Consider the following 17,131-nt stretch of genomic DNA (forward strand, 5'->3'; position numbering starts at 1 on the left):
TCCAGTGTTTACATAGATATGAAAGATTCCTTGTTTCCACCGGATCTTAAACACTTTTTCCACTGTTTTGGAACACTCTGATCTTTTCTGAAGATTTGACCTTTCTGGACTCCTTTTTCACTTTTCAGCTCTTCGTTGTCTCTCTGCATTCTTTATGCTCAACTAAGGATACCTGTTTGCAACAATCTAATCGTTTGGAATTATACTTTCGTGCTAGCGTGTTGAGGTTTTTAAAAGAGCATCATCGCCAAATGTTTTCCATTTTCCTTTCACCGACTGAATAACTGCCATAGCATCTACAATCAGTGCATTGTTGTTAAATGCACAAACATTGACTTCTGGATTTCCAGATTCATTTTCCAATACTTCAGCAAGTTTGGAATTGGGCCAACTTGGCAGTTTTCACAAGTCCTCACACGTTTTCATAAGGAAAATGTTTGAAATTTGTTCTTTTTCAACTTCGTAAAGATGTCTGGGTCTTCGCACTAAAAATTCGTTTTTAGTGGATTGATGATAATAAGATAAAGGCGTTGGTAATTAACTTTGTCAAAAAACTGAGATGTTGTAAATAGTTTTCTTGAGAAAGCGTGTGTATTATAAAAGTAGTTAATATAAAACAAAGGTTATGCTGGAAAGGAATTGTGTAGTAATTATTTTATATAACTTGACTAGAAACAAAACACTCGTGGATGATTTTGATGCGTGTAAGCAAAATTGGTGGATGTTTTTCCGATTAATTGTTGTCTAAGTCTTCTCTGACTAATTTAGTTTTGAAAAACTATGAAAATTTGCGAAAAACCTTGTAAAACTCCACTCAAAGCTTCCTTGTTGAAACCTGCTTGCACAGCAAAAATGCTGGTAACTTCATTTAAATACTGGTATAAAACTGCTGAATCTGCTATATATGTCGTATATTACACCAAGTATCCGAGACATTTCCTGAATCAAAATGGCGTCGGTGTATTGCAAAACATGCAAATTCACTGATTTTTCAAAGATGAAATGCTCGAAAACTGCAGGTTTGTGAAGGTGAAAACAAGTGAATTTAGACTTTCTATAATTTATCCTAATTTTCTATCTTGTTTTCAAGTAGTGCCCGAAGGGGGGCAACGAAAATCGTTTTCTAAGCGACTTTTCGTGCCAGAGAATACGGCCTAGAAGATTTCATTAACCAAATCAAAAGCTTTTTTAAGAAGTAATTTCTCCTCGCTGCATCTATATGTAGGTACAATTAAGAAGTCAGGTGGTCAATTAAGAAGAGGCAAGGGGAAGTACAAATGTATTCGAAGAAGGAAAACAGACATTTTGGGACGAAATAAGAAAGCAAGTTGAATATGGTGAAAACAAAGAAGATCGTTGGAAGAAAGCAACTCTTTGGCGTGTTTTTCAACTTTTACAACGTCCAACTTCTAGTAAGAAAATACTTGAAATAATAAAATATCTTGTTGAAGAAGGTGCTGATGTCAATAGCAAAAATGCAGAGGGATGGACAGTGCTCCACTCTGCTATTATCGAAGGTACGCCAGAACTAGTAACATATCTTGTTGAAAAGGGTGCTGATGTAAATGGCAAGAAGATTTGCGGAAAAACAGTGCTCCACACCGCCGTTACAAAGGATTCGCTAGAAATGGTAAAATATCTTGTTGAAAAGGGCGCCGACGTAAATGGTAAGGATACTTATGGCAGTACAGTGCTGCACACTGCTGTCACTGAAAGTACGCTTGAAATAGTAAAATATCTTGTTGAAAAAGGCGTTGATGTAAATAGCAAGAAGAAGAATGGGTGGACTGTGCTGCACTGTGCTGTTACCAAAGGTATGCTAGAAATGGTAAAATATCTTGTTGAAAAGGGCGCAGATGTAAATGGAAAGGATACTTATGGCAGTACAGTACTGCACACTGCTGTCACTGAAGGTACGCTTGAAATAGTAAAATATCTTGTTGAAAAAGGCGTTGATTTATATAGCAAGAAGAAGAATGGGTTGACCGTGCTGCACTGTGCTGTTACCAAAGGTACGCTAGAAATGGTAAAATATCTTGTTCAAAACGGTGCTGATGTAAATGCCAGAGTAATTGACGGGCGGACGGTCCTGCATTATGCTGTTAATAGGGGTAGCCCAGAAATAGTGAAACATCTCGTTGAAAAGGGCGCTGACGTCAATTGCAGGGATTCTCAAAGACGGACAGTGCTGCACTATGCTGTTACTGAAGGTACGCTGCAAATAGTAAAATATCTTGTTGAAAAGGGCGCTGATGTAAATAGCAAAAAGAAGAATAGGTGGACAGTGCTGCACGGTGCTGTTACTAAAGGTACGCTGCAAATAGTAAAATATCTTGTTGAAAAGGGGGCAGATGTAAATAGCAAGAAGAAGAATGGGTGGACAGTGCTGCACTGTGCTGTTACTGAAGGTACGCTGCAAATAGTAAAATATCTGGTTGAAAAGGGCGCTGATGTAAATAGCAAGAAGAAGAATGGGTGGACAGTGCTGCACGGCACTGTTACTAAAGGTACGCTAGAGATGATGAAATATCTTGTTCAAAACGGCGCTGATGTAAATGCCAAAGTAATTGACGGGTGGACGGCGCTGCATTATGCCGTTAATAAAGGTAGGCTAGAAGTGGTGAGATATCTCGTTGAAAAGGGTGCTGATGTTAATAGCAAACATACTGACGGGTGGACTGTGCTGCACTTTGCTGTTACTAAAGGTACGCTGGAAATGGTGAAATATCTTATTGACATGGGCGCTGATGTAAATGGCAAGGATACTGACGGGTGGACTGTGCTCCACTCCTGTATTAATGAAGGTTCTTTGAATGTAGTGAAATATCTCGTGGAAAAGGGCGCTGATATAAATAGTGAGAAGACTAACGGGTGTACTGTGCTGCACTCTGCTGTTACTGAAAGTAAGCTTGATAAAGTAAAATATCTTGTGGAAAATGGTGCTAATGTAAATGGAAAGAAGTCTGATGGGAAGACAGTGCTGCACTGCGCTGTAACTAAAGGTAGGCTGGAAATTGTGAGATATCTGGTTGAGCACGGTGCTGACATAAATTGTAATGATGCTGATGGATTGTCAGTGTTGCACATTGCTGTGGATACAGGTACATTGGAAATTGTCCAGTATTTAGTCGAGCAGGGTTCTGACGTAACTCTTGAAAGTAAAAGGGACTTTCATTCTCTTGGTATTGACATCCTGGAGATGGCTATTGTGAACAATTCAGTTGCTTTGATCAATAAATTGTTGGAGAAAGATATTGCTGTTTGGAGAATTGGGACATTTCTTGTTGAAGGAAGGGAAATGAGTCTTATTGAATGGTGTATTCACCTTGGTCATGATGAAATTGCAAGTATCCTGAAAAGGTCCATGAAACATCGTGAGGAAATTCAGATGTTAAAATCAATGAATGGCACCCAGTTAAAAAAGGTAATATTTACAAACGTATATGAGATTGTTTTAATGTGTTTGTGCAGTAATATAGGGATAACACGGCAGACGCCAAACCGCTATAACAAAGTTTGTGTTTTTACTCCTCTATCTTTAAGTGTGCTTCGCTAAATTGCAAACTTTTTGCATAAAACTTGTGATGTTCAGCAGCATAAGAAAGCAATAGACTATTTCTGATGTATTTTAAAAAGTTGCTAATTCAGCTTTGCCGTATAATATGTTTCACGTTAATGCTTCAACGACTACATACACCCTCAGCATTCAAGCATTAAATCTTATACGGCGAACGTGAAACATCATATAAGGGTCACGTTAAGGTCTCTAATATGCTGGTTCTAGTCTTTATGCTAAAGATATGCAAATGTTGCATTTATTTGAGATTTAGAGACCTACTGCAAAATTTGTTCATTTTCGCTTGCATTAATTGCAACCATAGAATGCTTTCTTTTGCTGTTTTTTCTCGTCATCATAATTTTTTTTCTGATAGATTGGAGTTCCGGTAGCGGCCTTTGTCGCAAGGAATCAATTCAAAATTGGCGATGGTGGTTTTTCTTGTGTCTATGTTGGTCTTATGAAGGATGGAAGCGAAGTTGCTGTTAAGAGAATATTGGTGCAAAGTGAAGATACAACAATCGAAAACGAAAAGGAGATCCTGAAACTTATTAAAACAGACAACTCTCCATTTATAGTGAGCTATCGACATTTTCACCGTGACGATACTTTCATGTATCTTACTGTAGATCTTTGCGAAGAAAACTTGAGGGAACTTGTTCATGCATGCAAAATTGAACATCTACAAGAGCAAGGTCCACGAATGATAAAGGAGGTTCTAGTCGGACTTGACTTTCTTCATCGTAAAGGAATATTGCACAGAGACCTAAAACCATCAAACGTCCTGGTTGATATTGAAGGTCGCATGAAATTGGCAGACTTTGGAATAAGTCGCGTCCTAAAAGACGACCAAACGACAGTTCAAACATTCGCTAAAGGTACTCCGGGATGGATGCCACCTGAAGTAATCAAGGCAATAGAGAAAAACGAGAAAGGTCCTTTCAAAAGGAAATCAGATGTCCAGGTCGCGGGTATGATTGCTTTCTTCGTCTTAACTAAAGGTGAACACCCTTTTGGCTCTTCGTTTGATCGAATGAGAAATATTTTAGAAGGAAACTGCGTTAGTATTGACAGACTTGATGATCGTGAAGCTCGGCATTTTGTGTCGTGGCTGATTAGTCATAAGATTGATGATAGACCTTATGCTCACGAAGCGCTGAGGGCTTCTTTTATTAATGGAGACTAAGAAGATTTGGATAACAAAATGAATTTGTCAAAGGACAGCAATAACAGCAGTATTCTGTATAACAGCTGTGTTCTTTTTCATGAACATAGTCATAGGTTTGCTTTGAATGAGGTTTGTGACGAAGGTTTGCTTGGAATGAGGTTTGTGAGGAAGGTTCAAAGTTGAACACTCTATTTGATCACATGCATGTAGCAAAAAACCAAATCTTTCTTAATTTTGGTTACCACTTGACTCAGAGACGTAACGTCATTTTGATGAGTTTAAGGTAGGATTTTAAGGTTTTCAAAACTTGAAATCCTACCAGAGGAAGGTTGAACTCTTTTTGCAACTCTGCTGTAGAGTATATCTAAGACTATGTTCACATGCACCATAACGTTTTCGAGCGTTTTCATCTTTGTTTTCATGCCAAGACGGTTTGAAACACCGTCAAATTGTAATAAAAGTTGAAGCTAATCATAGGCGGCCCAGAACTGATCTCGCTCGCTAATCTCGCTGACCTCGCGCGACGCTCATGTTGTCTGATCGAACAGTCTTATATTATGACAAGGTTGGCAACTCTTACGCCAAATAAGCTAAAAACGCACGACGGTTGACTCAAACACCTTCACAAAACCGCAAATATTTCATAAAAATATGGCGAATAAGAAAAAAAAGTAGGCTACAACACATTAAACTTGAATAATTTTACTACATTTATATTATATTTTTAGCATTCAAATGTATTCCTATGCATGTAAAAAACGTGAATGTTTTTTGGGTTTCTGGCAAATATATTCACGTTTTATACATGCATAGCAGCATAGGAATACATTTGAATGCTAAAAATATAGTATAAATGTAGTAAAATTATTCAAGTTTAATGTGTTGTACTTTTTTTTTCTTATTCGCCATATTTTTATGAAATATTTGCGGTTTTGTGAAGGTGTTTGAGTCAACCGTCGCGCGTTTTTAGCTTATTTGGCGTGAGAGTTGCCTACCTTGTCATAATATAAGACTGTTCGATCAGACAACATGAGCGTCGCGCGAGGTCAGCGAGATTAGCGAGATCAGTTCTGGGCCGCCTATGAGCTAATTTAACATATTGAACATATTTTACCTTGGATCGTGTGGACAAGGTGTGAAAGCGATAAACTAGATAAAAACGATTTTGAAAACGTTCGAAAACGACGCTCGTGTGCACATAGCTTAAAGTGTAAACAAGACGCCTGGGAACATATTTATCACCCACTATCACTCCAGTTGTATAGCGTGCATTGGCTCAAATGCGCGCGGCTTATTAGTGATCTATTGTATATATAATTGTGGTTTACATGAACTATTTAACAGTTATTAGGTTACCATTGTTGAATGAAAACCTCGACAAAAGTATGATTAAAATGTGATTTTTTAAAAAATAGCATATCTGTTGTCGAAAATACATTTTTATAAACGCAACAAATATCTCGGAAATTTTGAAGCGATTTAGAGGGTATCTACATTCGTTGCATTTTCGGCCGTCGACACGTATCTGCGATACCATAGACGATACAAAAAATTGGTTTAAATACGGAGGAATCTGCAGTTTTAAAAAATTCAACTGCTTTACAAACTTGCTGTATGAGAGTCGTTATATAAATAATTAAAGTACTAATAAATTGTAGCTTTCTTAAATTGATGAAGGAAGGTTAGAATACAAATTTCTTCAGGTAAGCTATCCCATAACAATGGCATAAGCTACGTTTTAGATCATTCGTTTGTGGTTTTGATAAATTTCATTTAAATTGATTATTTATAAAATCTTACTCAGTCATTGCGAAGAGAAATGTACAAGATTTTTAAAACAAGATTTTATAAGATCCTGGGTACGTGGTTGAGTTATCCGCATATCATAATTCGCATCACTCGCAGTTCGAGCTATATTTCGCTCATATTATCATAACAATAATGCACATCCACCCTTCCCTTGTATGATTTTTTTGTAACCTCCCAGAATATGGGAGACACGTGACTAAACAATAGAGAAAAGAACCTGGGTCAAAGGCAATAATGCACGAAATTATTCGTCATAGTGGAAAGTGCGGAGTGCGGAGTCGAAGAACGGAGTCTTATTACGTAGTCGTAGTACGTAGTCTGCACTAGACGCCGCATTTTCCACTGTACTGGGGGGGGGGGCTCGGTGAATGAATGAATTGAATTGAATAATAAATAAGTAAACATTATGTTATATAAAGCCCTGTTTACACTACATGCAGTAAATTTATTGGAACAACGTGGCTAAAATTGGTACCCTTACCCAATCTTTTTGGTGTTCTAGCTACCAAAATAAAGGCCAAACGGGTACCCATTTTAGCTGTGGGGTGTCGATAAATTGAGCCGTGGTATAAGCGGGGTTACAGTTCACTTAAAGATGAAAGATAGTTCACTTGAGGATAACCCAAGTTTTATTGATGCACATGCACCGGTTATGGTGCAAGAAACTGTATCCAGAATACTCAATGATATCCGCTTCGAAAGTCGACATAATATTTGTATAAATTTTCAAACAGACTTTTTTATGCCCATGTGGTATGATATTAAGGTCTATAAGAAGGATGTGACGTTCCGACGTAAACCAAGCCGAAATTTTGACGTAAACCAAGCCGAAATTTTGACGTAAATCTAGCCGAAATTTTGACGTAAACCAAGCCGAAATTTTGATGTAAACCAAGCCAAAATTTTGACGTAAACCTAGCCGAAATTTTGACGTAAACCAAGCCGAAATTTTGACGTAAACCAAGCCGTAATTTAGACGTAAACAAAGCCGAAATTTTGACGTAAACCAAACCGAAATTTTGACGTAAACCAAGCCTAAATTGTGACGTAAACTAAGCCGAAATTGTGATCTCGTCTATGGAGTCGAAGTAATAAGCAACATGTTGTAAAACTGACCCCGCTGTTTTGAGGGGTTTATTGCAAAATAACTCAGCTTCCAGTTCATGCAGACAAAAAGGTCATTGTGTCAGTGTTTTTGAATTCAGATTCTATGAAATCTGTTGTAATTTTGAGCGTAGACACTAATTCACTAACAAATTTGTTTATTAATAGCTATTAATTAACAAAGGAAAATGAATAGTGACATCAAATTATAGGAAAATTAGCTTGTACATACCCCACATAAATATTTAATAATGCGAAGCTTGGCCTTCATCCGTGCAATTACGTGAGAAAACATTTACACAATTCAAACTATAAATGTAAACTATGCTTACATTTACAAACATCAAACTTTTATTGCCAAAGAGGGAAGGCACTCCACAGTACGTACGTGGCGTGCTCTTTCAATATTCGCTAGCTAAGAGCCTGTTTATTTGATACCTACAAGCTATAATGCGACAAGGTAAATGATAATTTAGGCTAGGGTAATAGCTCTCCTAGCCGGTTTATTTCTGTCAAACAGTACGATATTTATGAATAAATTCCATTAAAATTCCAAATATTTTTGCCCAGAGAAGGGTGGAGGCAAATTACGGCCAAAAAACGAAGCAAAGCAAGTTGACCGCACTCCAAGGAATAGGTATGTATGCCAAAAGTTTCGTAATACATTAATACAGGATCTGCGGTCTGCGCGACCGTATAAACGAACATGGGCAAAAGGCACTTGCAAAGTCCGTGGAAAGGTACAGATTATCACCCTTGCTGATAATCTGCACTTAATTGATATTAGTCTAGCAGAGTCACAATACCGCCGCGCCATTGCCATCACCCTAGCGGTTATAACCACTTTATTCCCTCCCCCGGCATGCAAAACGATCGCCCTTGCTACCATGTGCAAGCTGAGGAAGAAACAAAATAGCAGGAAATTTCGAGCAGAAACTCTGCGTTCGATTTCCAACGCCCAATCGCTCGAATTTGGGCATCAGAGTGCCCGTGTTCAGCTGCGTGGGAGGCGGCACCTATTCGAAATGAATAACACTTATCTTTAGAAGTATTTGGAGACTTATATTTAGAGTCCACAGAGGCGGAAAGCCTTTTTTAAGAAGATTGGCAAAGCCGTCACACGAGACAGGAATCCCCAGTTGTAATCCACTAATAAGCGAACAGGACAGCATGCCATTTGCCTGTAAATCTCCAAACTGATTGGAAAATTTCCGTGTTTCTATACAGTTATGGAAACACGCTTCTCGCATACGCGTACTAAAAAATCAGCATGCGCGTAGTATAAATGTTATATTATAAATGCACTTTCACATAGGATGTGCATGACTATTTATGTCCCATGTTCATTTTCGATTTCGAACTGAAAATGTAGTGTTAATCATTTGGAAAAAAATTCAGTAAAACACGAAAAAAAAAGTTTAAAAGAGTGTTAAGAGTTCAGGAGAGTGTTAGAGGGTTTCAATTTCGGAAGCAGCGGAAATGTCTCAAAGACATCCAGTATATTTATGAAAAAAAAGATAATAAATATGGTAAAAGATAATAATTATGAAAACTTACGTACCCATTTTGGCGCAGTCTGGGGCCGGTTGTATAAAACTCTTTAACTACACTTTGCATAGGTAAATCCTAGTTAACTCAGAAATACACAACTCTGATTGGCCAATTCTGTCATTAACAGTTGAAAGTTAACTAGTCTTTTATACAACTGGACCCTGGGGCCGGTTGTATACAAACGTCGTTAACTTTAAATATGATTTTTAACAAGCCCGAGGACTCGTGTTTACCAAAAATGACAGTATTTTGATCGAAAATATTGGGAAAAATGTAATAAATAAAGGAAAAAGTTCAAAAAACATTGCCTAACGATGCCTTTGAGGATGCATGATTAACCACTTTAATTAACTATGATTAACGCTAACCATGTTTTTGTCCAAACTGGCTTAACTATGTGATTAAAGTAGCCTACGTTTTTTTAACTATACCTTCGGGTGGTTAATAAGGCGTATGTAGTTAAAACTTAGTTGTGGAGTATTTGGTAATTTAACTGTGGCAAGTTCATGTATCTTGATTGTGTTTAAAACAACAAAATTTACATATTTGCTATTAAATTTCCTTTTTAAATTTAGATTTATCAGGTTCCGATATAGTCCGTGAAACCTGAATTTTACTATATAAACCAGAACCCTCCCTCTGGCGTAGTAAAATAGGAAATATCGTGTCTGCATTGAATGAAAATTCTTTGGTCCCAATGTACTTTGTTGCTATGCGACAACAACGAAACCGGTAAATTGTTTTTTATTTTTGTGGTGTTCTGGTCAAAAGCAGCGCCATAAATGAATTAAAATTACAAAGAAGTTTTCTGTAGACTTGTCCTCAGCATATCGTGGGATGTGACGAGGTTATCGTTTCCATCGCCGAGCAATTCTTTGGTTTCAATGACTTTCCCTTACCTTAAATAGGTCGTTATTGCATGCTTTCACTCGGAAGATGGTCGAAGTCTATTGTGTTTTATCATCAAGAATACAAAACCAACTTAAAACCAACTTAATTATATTTGAGGACTTGACTGGTAAATCGATCATTCAATTGATGTGACCTTTGACAATAACCTTTCGCCGTCGGATTATGTTAATTGCTTCCCTAGGCGATAGGGTTTTGCATGCATGTATTTCTAGTAATCTTACTTTAATAATCCCTGATCTTTGCAATCGAACATGTTGAAGATCTCGCTGGAAGTAAACTTACAAAAACACATTTCATTTTATGTCTATTTATTGTGTGATTTTATAATGAACAAAATTATCATGCCATTAACTTATCTATAATTACACGAATTGAAACCAAATGAACCCTAATTGAATTGACAATATTACGTATTGCACTAATGAACACCGGTGTTCACCGACCGAAAATTTTGCAGATAACAAATGTACGCAGTGCATGTTCCTAGAAATTGTAGTAAAAACAACATTGAAATGACTATAACGCGAAAAAACGTCTGCGCAAGGTTTGACCTGCATGGTTATTGCTTAAGGGAAACTTGTTGCAAAGCTGTTTCTATTGTTTTCGAAATCTAGAAGTCGTACACAAATGAGTGTCTTTATTGTATGTTTTAGAACAGCCATGTCAAAAAATTTATGCCGTATAACATTGGCATCGTTAGTCACACAGCATTTGAAACGGTACAATATGTATCTATGCTGAGGTCCTATGCTATTTAGGCAATTGTAGTGTATCAGTAAACCACGTGATTACATTGGCATTATTAAGCCCCCAGCGAGTCAACGGAGTAGATTCTGGCTGAATAATATCCTTGTAAATTTGTTTGTAAGTACATTTGAGATAATTATTTCTAAAAAGCTCGCACATTACCAGCATAATGTTTGGGGTATGCGCAGATGCTCTTTTGCAGTGTTTTAAGTAACTTATTCATACTTATTTTCAAGTAAATTATTTCATTATGATTCACGCATATAAAATAATTGTAAATACACGAGAAATTAAAAATTGTAACTACACGAGAAATTAACCCACGATTAAAATTAAACCTTTAAATTAAAATTTTTGAGGAATATCAAATAAGTATTGCTATATTTAGTACTCTCACTTGTAACGTTAACAAGAAAAATTAACAGTAAACATTGTGTCACAATTAATGAAGGAAAAATCTTCTTTCAACATCTCAATATCTAACTGAGCACCTTGTACAAATACCTGCACCCACGCAGGGCAGGGAAACTTCGAATAAAATGGCAAACGAAAGCTGAAAAGTGGCAGAGTACAGCGAATTTACGTACTCGTCACAAATCTCTGATTTATTTAGGTATTTATTGCAGTATACTTTTAAACAATGACGACCAACATAACGGCAAAATTTCAACAACAGCAACTATGTTTGACTCTAAGCCTGAAACCGGCGGTGATGACACTGATACTACGGGAGACGAAACCACAGGCACAGAAGATGAAAAACAGGAAACAGAAGATGACGCTCTCTACTCCGAAGAGGATATAGAATCTGACCGAGAGTGCGATGCTGAAAATAGCTGTAATATCTTAGGCACGTAATAACGAATTGTTTGGTTTATTCAGTATAGTAGATTCTGAGTAGATAATAGACATAAAGATTAATTTTTCTTTGTAGGGATTCCCTCGGCAGTGAAAATTTGAGGCATCAGCCAAAAATTCATCGTTACTTTTGCTGTTTAAATTCTGCCATTTTTGCAAAACGGACAGTGTCCTGGTGGAAGCGACTGCGGATGGAAGCGCTTTAGTAGTTGAAAGCAATTGTGGAAATGCAAACTGTGGTCAGTGACGGAGTGTTTTGTTGCCTGGGTCGAAAGTCAATGCTGAAGATTTCCTTCAAAATTTCTCCATTTTAGTCTCAGGGGGATCAACTGCGAAAGTAATACATATGTTTCAGCACATGGGTCTTTCTAGAATATCTCTGGAGACATTTTATAGACACCAACGTGTATGTATAACATTTTCAACTATATAATTTCAGGTTACCTAACCAGTACACAACGAATTTGCAAAAGAGGGCAAAACAAGGCAGAATGGATATTTCAATTTTCTTTTAATATTTTGTCTTTTTTTCTACAGACTTTCTTGCCCCCTGCTATATTTATTCATTGGCAAGATTACCAAAGAAAAATCGTCTGAAATGAGCGTTTAAAATTGTTAGAGTCTTTGGTGATCTCGGGTGACGGACGGCATGACAGCATAGGACATGGTGTGATATATGGTACTCACACGAACTTTTTCTGTACTTCACCGGAAATAATTCATTTTAGCTTGATACAAGTAAGAACAATGCAAAATCAAAGTTAACTCTCATCCAAACATAATTTTTTTTAAAAGGGAAATGAAGTTGGTAGCGGTCCGGCTATGGAATACGAATGCTTCAAAAGGGGTATGTGTTTCCTTTTAGGTGAAGGCTTGGATTTGTCAACTCTCGTATCCGGCAGACATCAAAAAATTGCTAAGCACATGAGGGAAAAACTGTATAATATAACCCATTATTTTGATTTATGGCACTTGAAAAGGAGTAAGTATAAATTTTCGAGACGGAAAGAAAACATCAAAAAGAATAAGCAGTCAACAATTGCGTGTATTCCAAAGTTGCATAAAGTGTTATCCAAATTGGCGAAGGAAGCTAATTGTACTGAATTAGCTGAGTGGGTTCACCCATGTCTCAACCATCTTTACTGGAGTTCCACCTCAACTCATTCTGGAAATGATAGGATCATTTGGGCAAAGTTCAAATCATTCCTGAGCGACAGGGTTGACAAGCACGATGATCTTGATGATGCATTGTATAACAAGTGCCTTCATAGTGAACTTGAACCAAGAAAGTGGATTCTTCAAGGTAATAATATTCTCTCCATTAGGTGCTATTGAATCCATATGTGCTGCAATGATGATAATTTAATTCTTTTATTTAGACTCGCCTGCAAATACCAAACTTAGCAGTGCTGTCACTAAAACGTCGTTGGTGAAAGGAATAAAACAAGCTTCTCCATTAGACCAGACAAGTTTTTTGGAAGGTTTTCACTTTGTTGTCAAACATTTTTCCCCCAAAATGAACGCCTACTCATTCACTGGGATATTTTGCAGGTAATGCGTGCTCCATAGTTTATAGTAGATGTAGATAATATTAAATCCATTTACCTTCACTATGTTTAACAAACATTAATTTTTGTTCAGGCACATTTTGGCAAAAAGAGCGCCTCCAAGATGCGCAGTTTGCAAGAACCCGATGAAGGGGCACAAAAAGATAAAAGACTGCCCGAAAAATCAGAAGCCGTGCCATTGGTTTAATTGTCTTTCACATCTTGTATAGATTATTCTTATTTTCACTTTATCATGTACTAATAAAAGTATAATTATTTAATAATAAGAAATACGTTTCCAAACTGTTGTTTCCAGATCATGTTGCGATTCGAGATGGTTTACGAGAGAAAAAAAAACTAATGTTACAAGTACATTTTCTGTTTCAACTCAAAAAAGAGGAAATGAGCATCACCCAGTCTATATCCACTGTATATATACGTTGCTAGATAAAATTTCCATTCTGATTTTCGTTAGCACATGCATGAGACATTAATGCACACATCCGTATACAAAATTGTTCTTTATTTTTATAATAGTTTGGCTAAAGTTATTACACTTAAGAACTGTCTTCCTCTACAAATCCGACAAAGTCTTCATGAATAGCAGGCATGAGTGCCCTCCTAATTTTCTCGTAAGCACACGCAAGCAAGGGATATCTTCTGTTTCCAAGATGTCCATACACCATCCATACGAATGTTCTGTATGCTGTGCTTCTGAAGAATCTACGGATAATTATCAAGTTAGGCCATTAGATATGAGGCCATAATTGTGTATTCAAGTAAAAAAACTCACATGTGCGGAAATCGATTTTGTAGAATACAGTTAATACTAATATAACAGTAGCCTGCTAATGCAATTAACAAAGTATATTATGTGTTCAGTGAAATATAGAATAGAGGTATATTTACCTATCTTGTGTACTTGTTTGCCGATACTCCTGCTTCTTTCGTGTTCGCAATTTAGCTGCTGCTAAACGTAAGGCCCAGGTGTCCAGACACAGACTATTAAAACCAGGATGCTTGGTTATACATGTTGGCAATTCGTCAACATCTAGATCTTGCAGCACAATATCGCTTCCTAATGAATCAACGCGCGCTCTTCAATTTCCGTACAGCATTGGCACTCTTTAGCGTTATGTAAAAGTTCAATGCGACAATTGCCACATTTACACCTGAAATAATGTACAATAGTTTGAATACCATATTTACAAAGCGTAATGTATATGCCAGGGCAAGGGTCACGCAATACAAGTCACGCAACCAAAGTTAAAGCAATCATTTACAATTTGCTCAAATCCCAATACCATCAAGTCTTTGTTGAAGTTCCTTGAGACGATCGGCATACGATTGCTTCTTTTCGCGATAATTTTTGAGCTGTTTACTACCAGCAACCGGTTCGTCAACGTATGGTCCGACGCCGTGACCGCTGCTTGACTTCGCTTCTCCATTCGCGTTGGTTGCCTTCATTTGCTCTTTTTATATTATACGGCACCGGAATGTAATTCCAATTAGAGCCATCGCTTTGGGAACAGGTTTTTTTAGTGGGTAAGGGTAAAACGCGGAAGCGGAATTGCGGAAGCGGAATGACGGAAGCGGAAAAAGGGGTAAAACGCGGAAGAGGAAAAAAGGGTAAAACGCGGAAAAGAGGGTAAAACGCGGAAAAGAGGGTAAAACCCGGAAAAAAGAGTAAAACGCGGAAAAGAGGGTAAAACGCAGAAAAGAGGGTAAAACCCGGAGAGAAGGGTAAAACGCGGAAAAGAGGGTAAAACGCGGAAAAAAAAGGTAAAACGCGGAAAAAACAACCTCGTTCCCAGGGCCAATTTCAAAAAAGAGGGGGAAAGGGGAAATTGGCCCTGGCATCAGCCGGTCGATTATGGCTTCTGATTGGCTTGCAAGTATTGTTAATTTATGCAAAGTTGAACCAGCGCAAAATAATTAAAATTATTTTATGATGGCGCCATGGCGGAATCTCATGTTACAAACGTCACACCGACTAAAATTTCAGTTAGAAATCCAGCTTGCTTTCTTTGTGGTAGCTGTCCAGCAAGTCGTCATATGGTGCGGATATTCGGGAAAGCTGGTTCGTCTAAAGATTTGTGTGCTAAAGTACAAAAACTTTGTGGTATAGCTATTTCTGATGATAAAAATAACTCGCAAGTGTTGTGTCGGCAATGCATAACGTTCATGGATAAGATGGAAGCCTTTATTAGAAAGGCTCAGTCATTGCAAGAAAAGCCGCTAGATGAATTCTCTGTGAAACGATGCATAGAGCAATCGCCATCTCAACGACTCGCTAAGCGTTCTCATCAAATAACTGCAAGTTCAAAACTACCGAAAGTGCTTTTCGAAAGAGCTGATGGCACTGAACCAATGAAGGACCTATCGCCTTTAGATCCACAATTTAGAACGCAACAACTAGCTCTCTTGCCGAAGCCAGCTTCGGAAGCAGATGGCTCATTTAAATTAGACACGCAAGCGGTATTATTATTGACGGAAAGGCAACAACAAATGATAACCCAAGCGTTAAGCAGCAGGGATGCTTCTGTGCTGGCAACTATTTTAAAAGAACATTGTCCAAATGTTTTGAGTGCCATGAAAAAGCTGCTATGTAAAGACGTACGACAATCTTGTGCAAAACTGTGTAAGCGTTCAAATGGATCCGTTTTGTATGGCAAAGATTTCGCAAGCTTAAGAGATTTCGATTTCAACAATATCTGGGAGGAACTGAAAACAAACCAACCTTTCCTAGTGGAATTGATGAGCCAGTAGCTGATAACGTTGATAGTTTCGAAGATATGGAACTTGGACTGCGAGTGAAATATGCCTTTTTGTACTCTGTTCTTATGAATGAGAGATGGCATGAACTTACTTATGTAAAACGAATGATAACTTTACTAATCATTGAGGGTGGATGTAGCAAACAGGTACCAATAAACCCCTATAGACGGACAATTTTGGAAACATATTCTGCGTAAAACGTTAAGTAGAAGTTGGAAATTTGTATCTGTTAAAAAGGGTGACATGTCCTCCTAATACAAATGTTTTACAAAACAATAATAATTTCTGAGCCACATGGCATTTTGAGAATATATATTTGTAATGAAATAAACAACACAATTACCCTTCAGTTTGTCAGATAAACAATCATGATTGTTTATGCATGCATGATGAAAATTTCAAAGGCTTCTCTATTTTTTCTAAAATACCATTTTAACCAAGTTAGGTTTGCAAAGCTTGATTTAAAGTCACAGTAGCAGTATTTTATGTATGGTATATAAGAATAGAAATGATCACACAGAAATCATAAAATAATTACATCATGTTAGTCATGATTGCTAGCAAAGTGTCAGCATTAAGTTACATGTAGTCCACACTTTCGTTGTTGATTGATTGTTAAGAAACATGAAACATACACAAAAAGATTAAAATGGCTTATATTCACCCTACTTTGCTGGTACCCTAGTTTTATGTTATGATAAATCATGGCTTAAAAAATTATTGCCCTGCAATTGAAGGCTTCAAAAATCACATTCTAGCAGACAGTGCTATTCACCTTTCAAAGCCAGAAGACCAAGTATATCAACAAACATGATGTGCATAAATATATTCACTTTTATAATCCAACTCATAGGTTTTGGGACAAAGCTGACTTATGAAAAGTACAAATATTTTATTCATTTCATTGTTCTTAGCTTCAAGAAAGGCTGAATAAGCTTGGCGTGTGCTTGTCTCCTGGGAGGAGGGAAATGCTTCTCAGTCTAGTAGGAGGTCACTTCTCAGATGTTGTTGTTGAGAAAGTCAAAGAAGGAAAGGTTTTCAGAGGCACTGGCGACAATTGGGATTTGAAGATTCTAAAAGGACATATGAGAAAGGAGATTC

At 37.3% G+C, this 17,131-nt stretch overlaps 2 protein-coding genes across 2 annotated transcripts; both read left to right on the forward strand.

Annotated features, from left to right (window-relative positions):
- Nucleotides 1-1,532: 1,532 nt before the first annotated feature.
- LOC114536460 (putative ankyrin repeat protein RF_0381) lies at nt 1,533-5,142 on the forward strand. Its single transcript, XM_028557821.1, has 3 exons — nt 1,533-2,277; nt 2,461-3,424; nt 3,933-5,142. Exons 1-3 carry the CDS (start codon nt 1,628-1,630, stop codon nt 4,740-4,742), a joined length of 2,424 nt encoding a protein of 807 aa, XP_028413622.1. The 5' UTR covers nt 1,533-1,627; the 3' UTR covers nt 4,743-5,142.
- A 7,292-nt stretch (nt 5,143-12,434) lies between these two features.
- Nucleotides 12,435-13,482, forward strand: LOC114536461. Its single transcript, XM_028557822.1, has 4 exons — nt 12,435-12,443; nt 12,571-13,008; nt 13,085-13,256; nt 13,347-13,482. Exons 2-4 carry the CDS (start codon nt 12,630-12,632, stop codon nt 13,480-13,482), a joined length of 687 nt encoding a protein of 228 aa, XP_028413623.1. The 5' UTR covers nt 12,435-12,443; nt 12,571-12,629.
- Nucleotides 13,483-17,131: the final 3,649 nt, after the last annotated feature.

This window comes from Dendronephthya gigantea, unplaced genomic scaffold (genome assembly GCF_004324835.1).
Source record: "Dendronephthya gigantea isolate DGI-Jeju-01 unplaced genomic scaffold, DenGig_1.0 000136F, whole genome shotgun sequence".
Lineage (NCBI taxonomy): Eukaryota > Metazoa > Cnidaria > Anthozoa > Malacalcyonacea > Nephtheidae > Dendronephthya > Dendronephthya gigantea.

Coding starts and splice junctions, on each gene's coding strand:
- LOC114536460 (XM_028557821.1), top strand. CDS start 1,628: ATGGTAAAATATCTTGTTGAAAAGGGCGCCGACGTAAATGGTAAGGAT. Junction 2,278..2,460: donor AATAGCAAAAAGAAGAATAG/GTGGACAGTGCT, acceptor TGATGTAAATAG/CAAGAAGAAGAATGGGTGGA. Junction 3,425..3,932: donor ATGGCACCCAGTTAAAAAAG/GTAATATTTACA, acceptor TTTTTCTGATAG/ATTGGAGTTCCGGTAGCGGC.
- LOC114536461 (XM_028557822.1), top strand. CDS start 12,630: ATGAGGGAAAAACTGTATAATATAACCCATTATTTTGATTTATGGCAC. Junction 13,009..13,084: donor AAGAAAGTGGATTCTTCAAG/GTAATAATATTC, acceptor TCTTTTATTTAG/ACTCGCCTGCAAATACCAAA. Junction 13,257..13,346: donor TTCACTGGGATATTTTGCAG/GTAATGCGTGCT, acceptor ATTTTTGTTCAG/GCACATTTTGGCAAAAAGAG.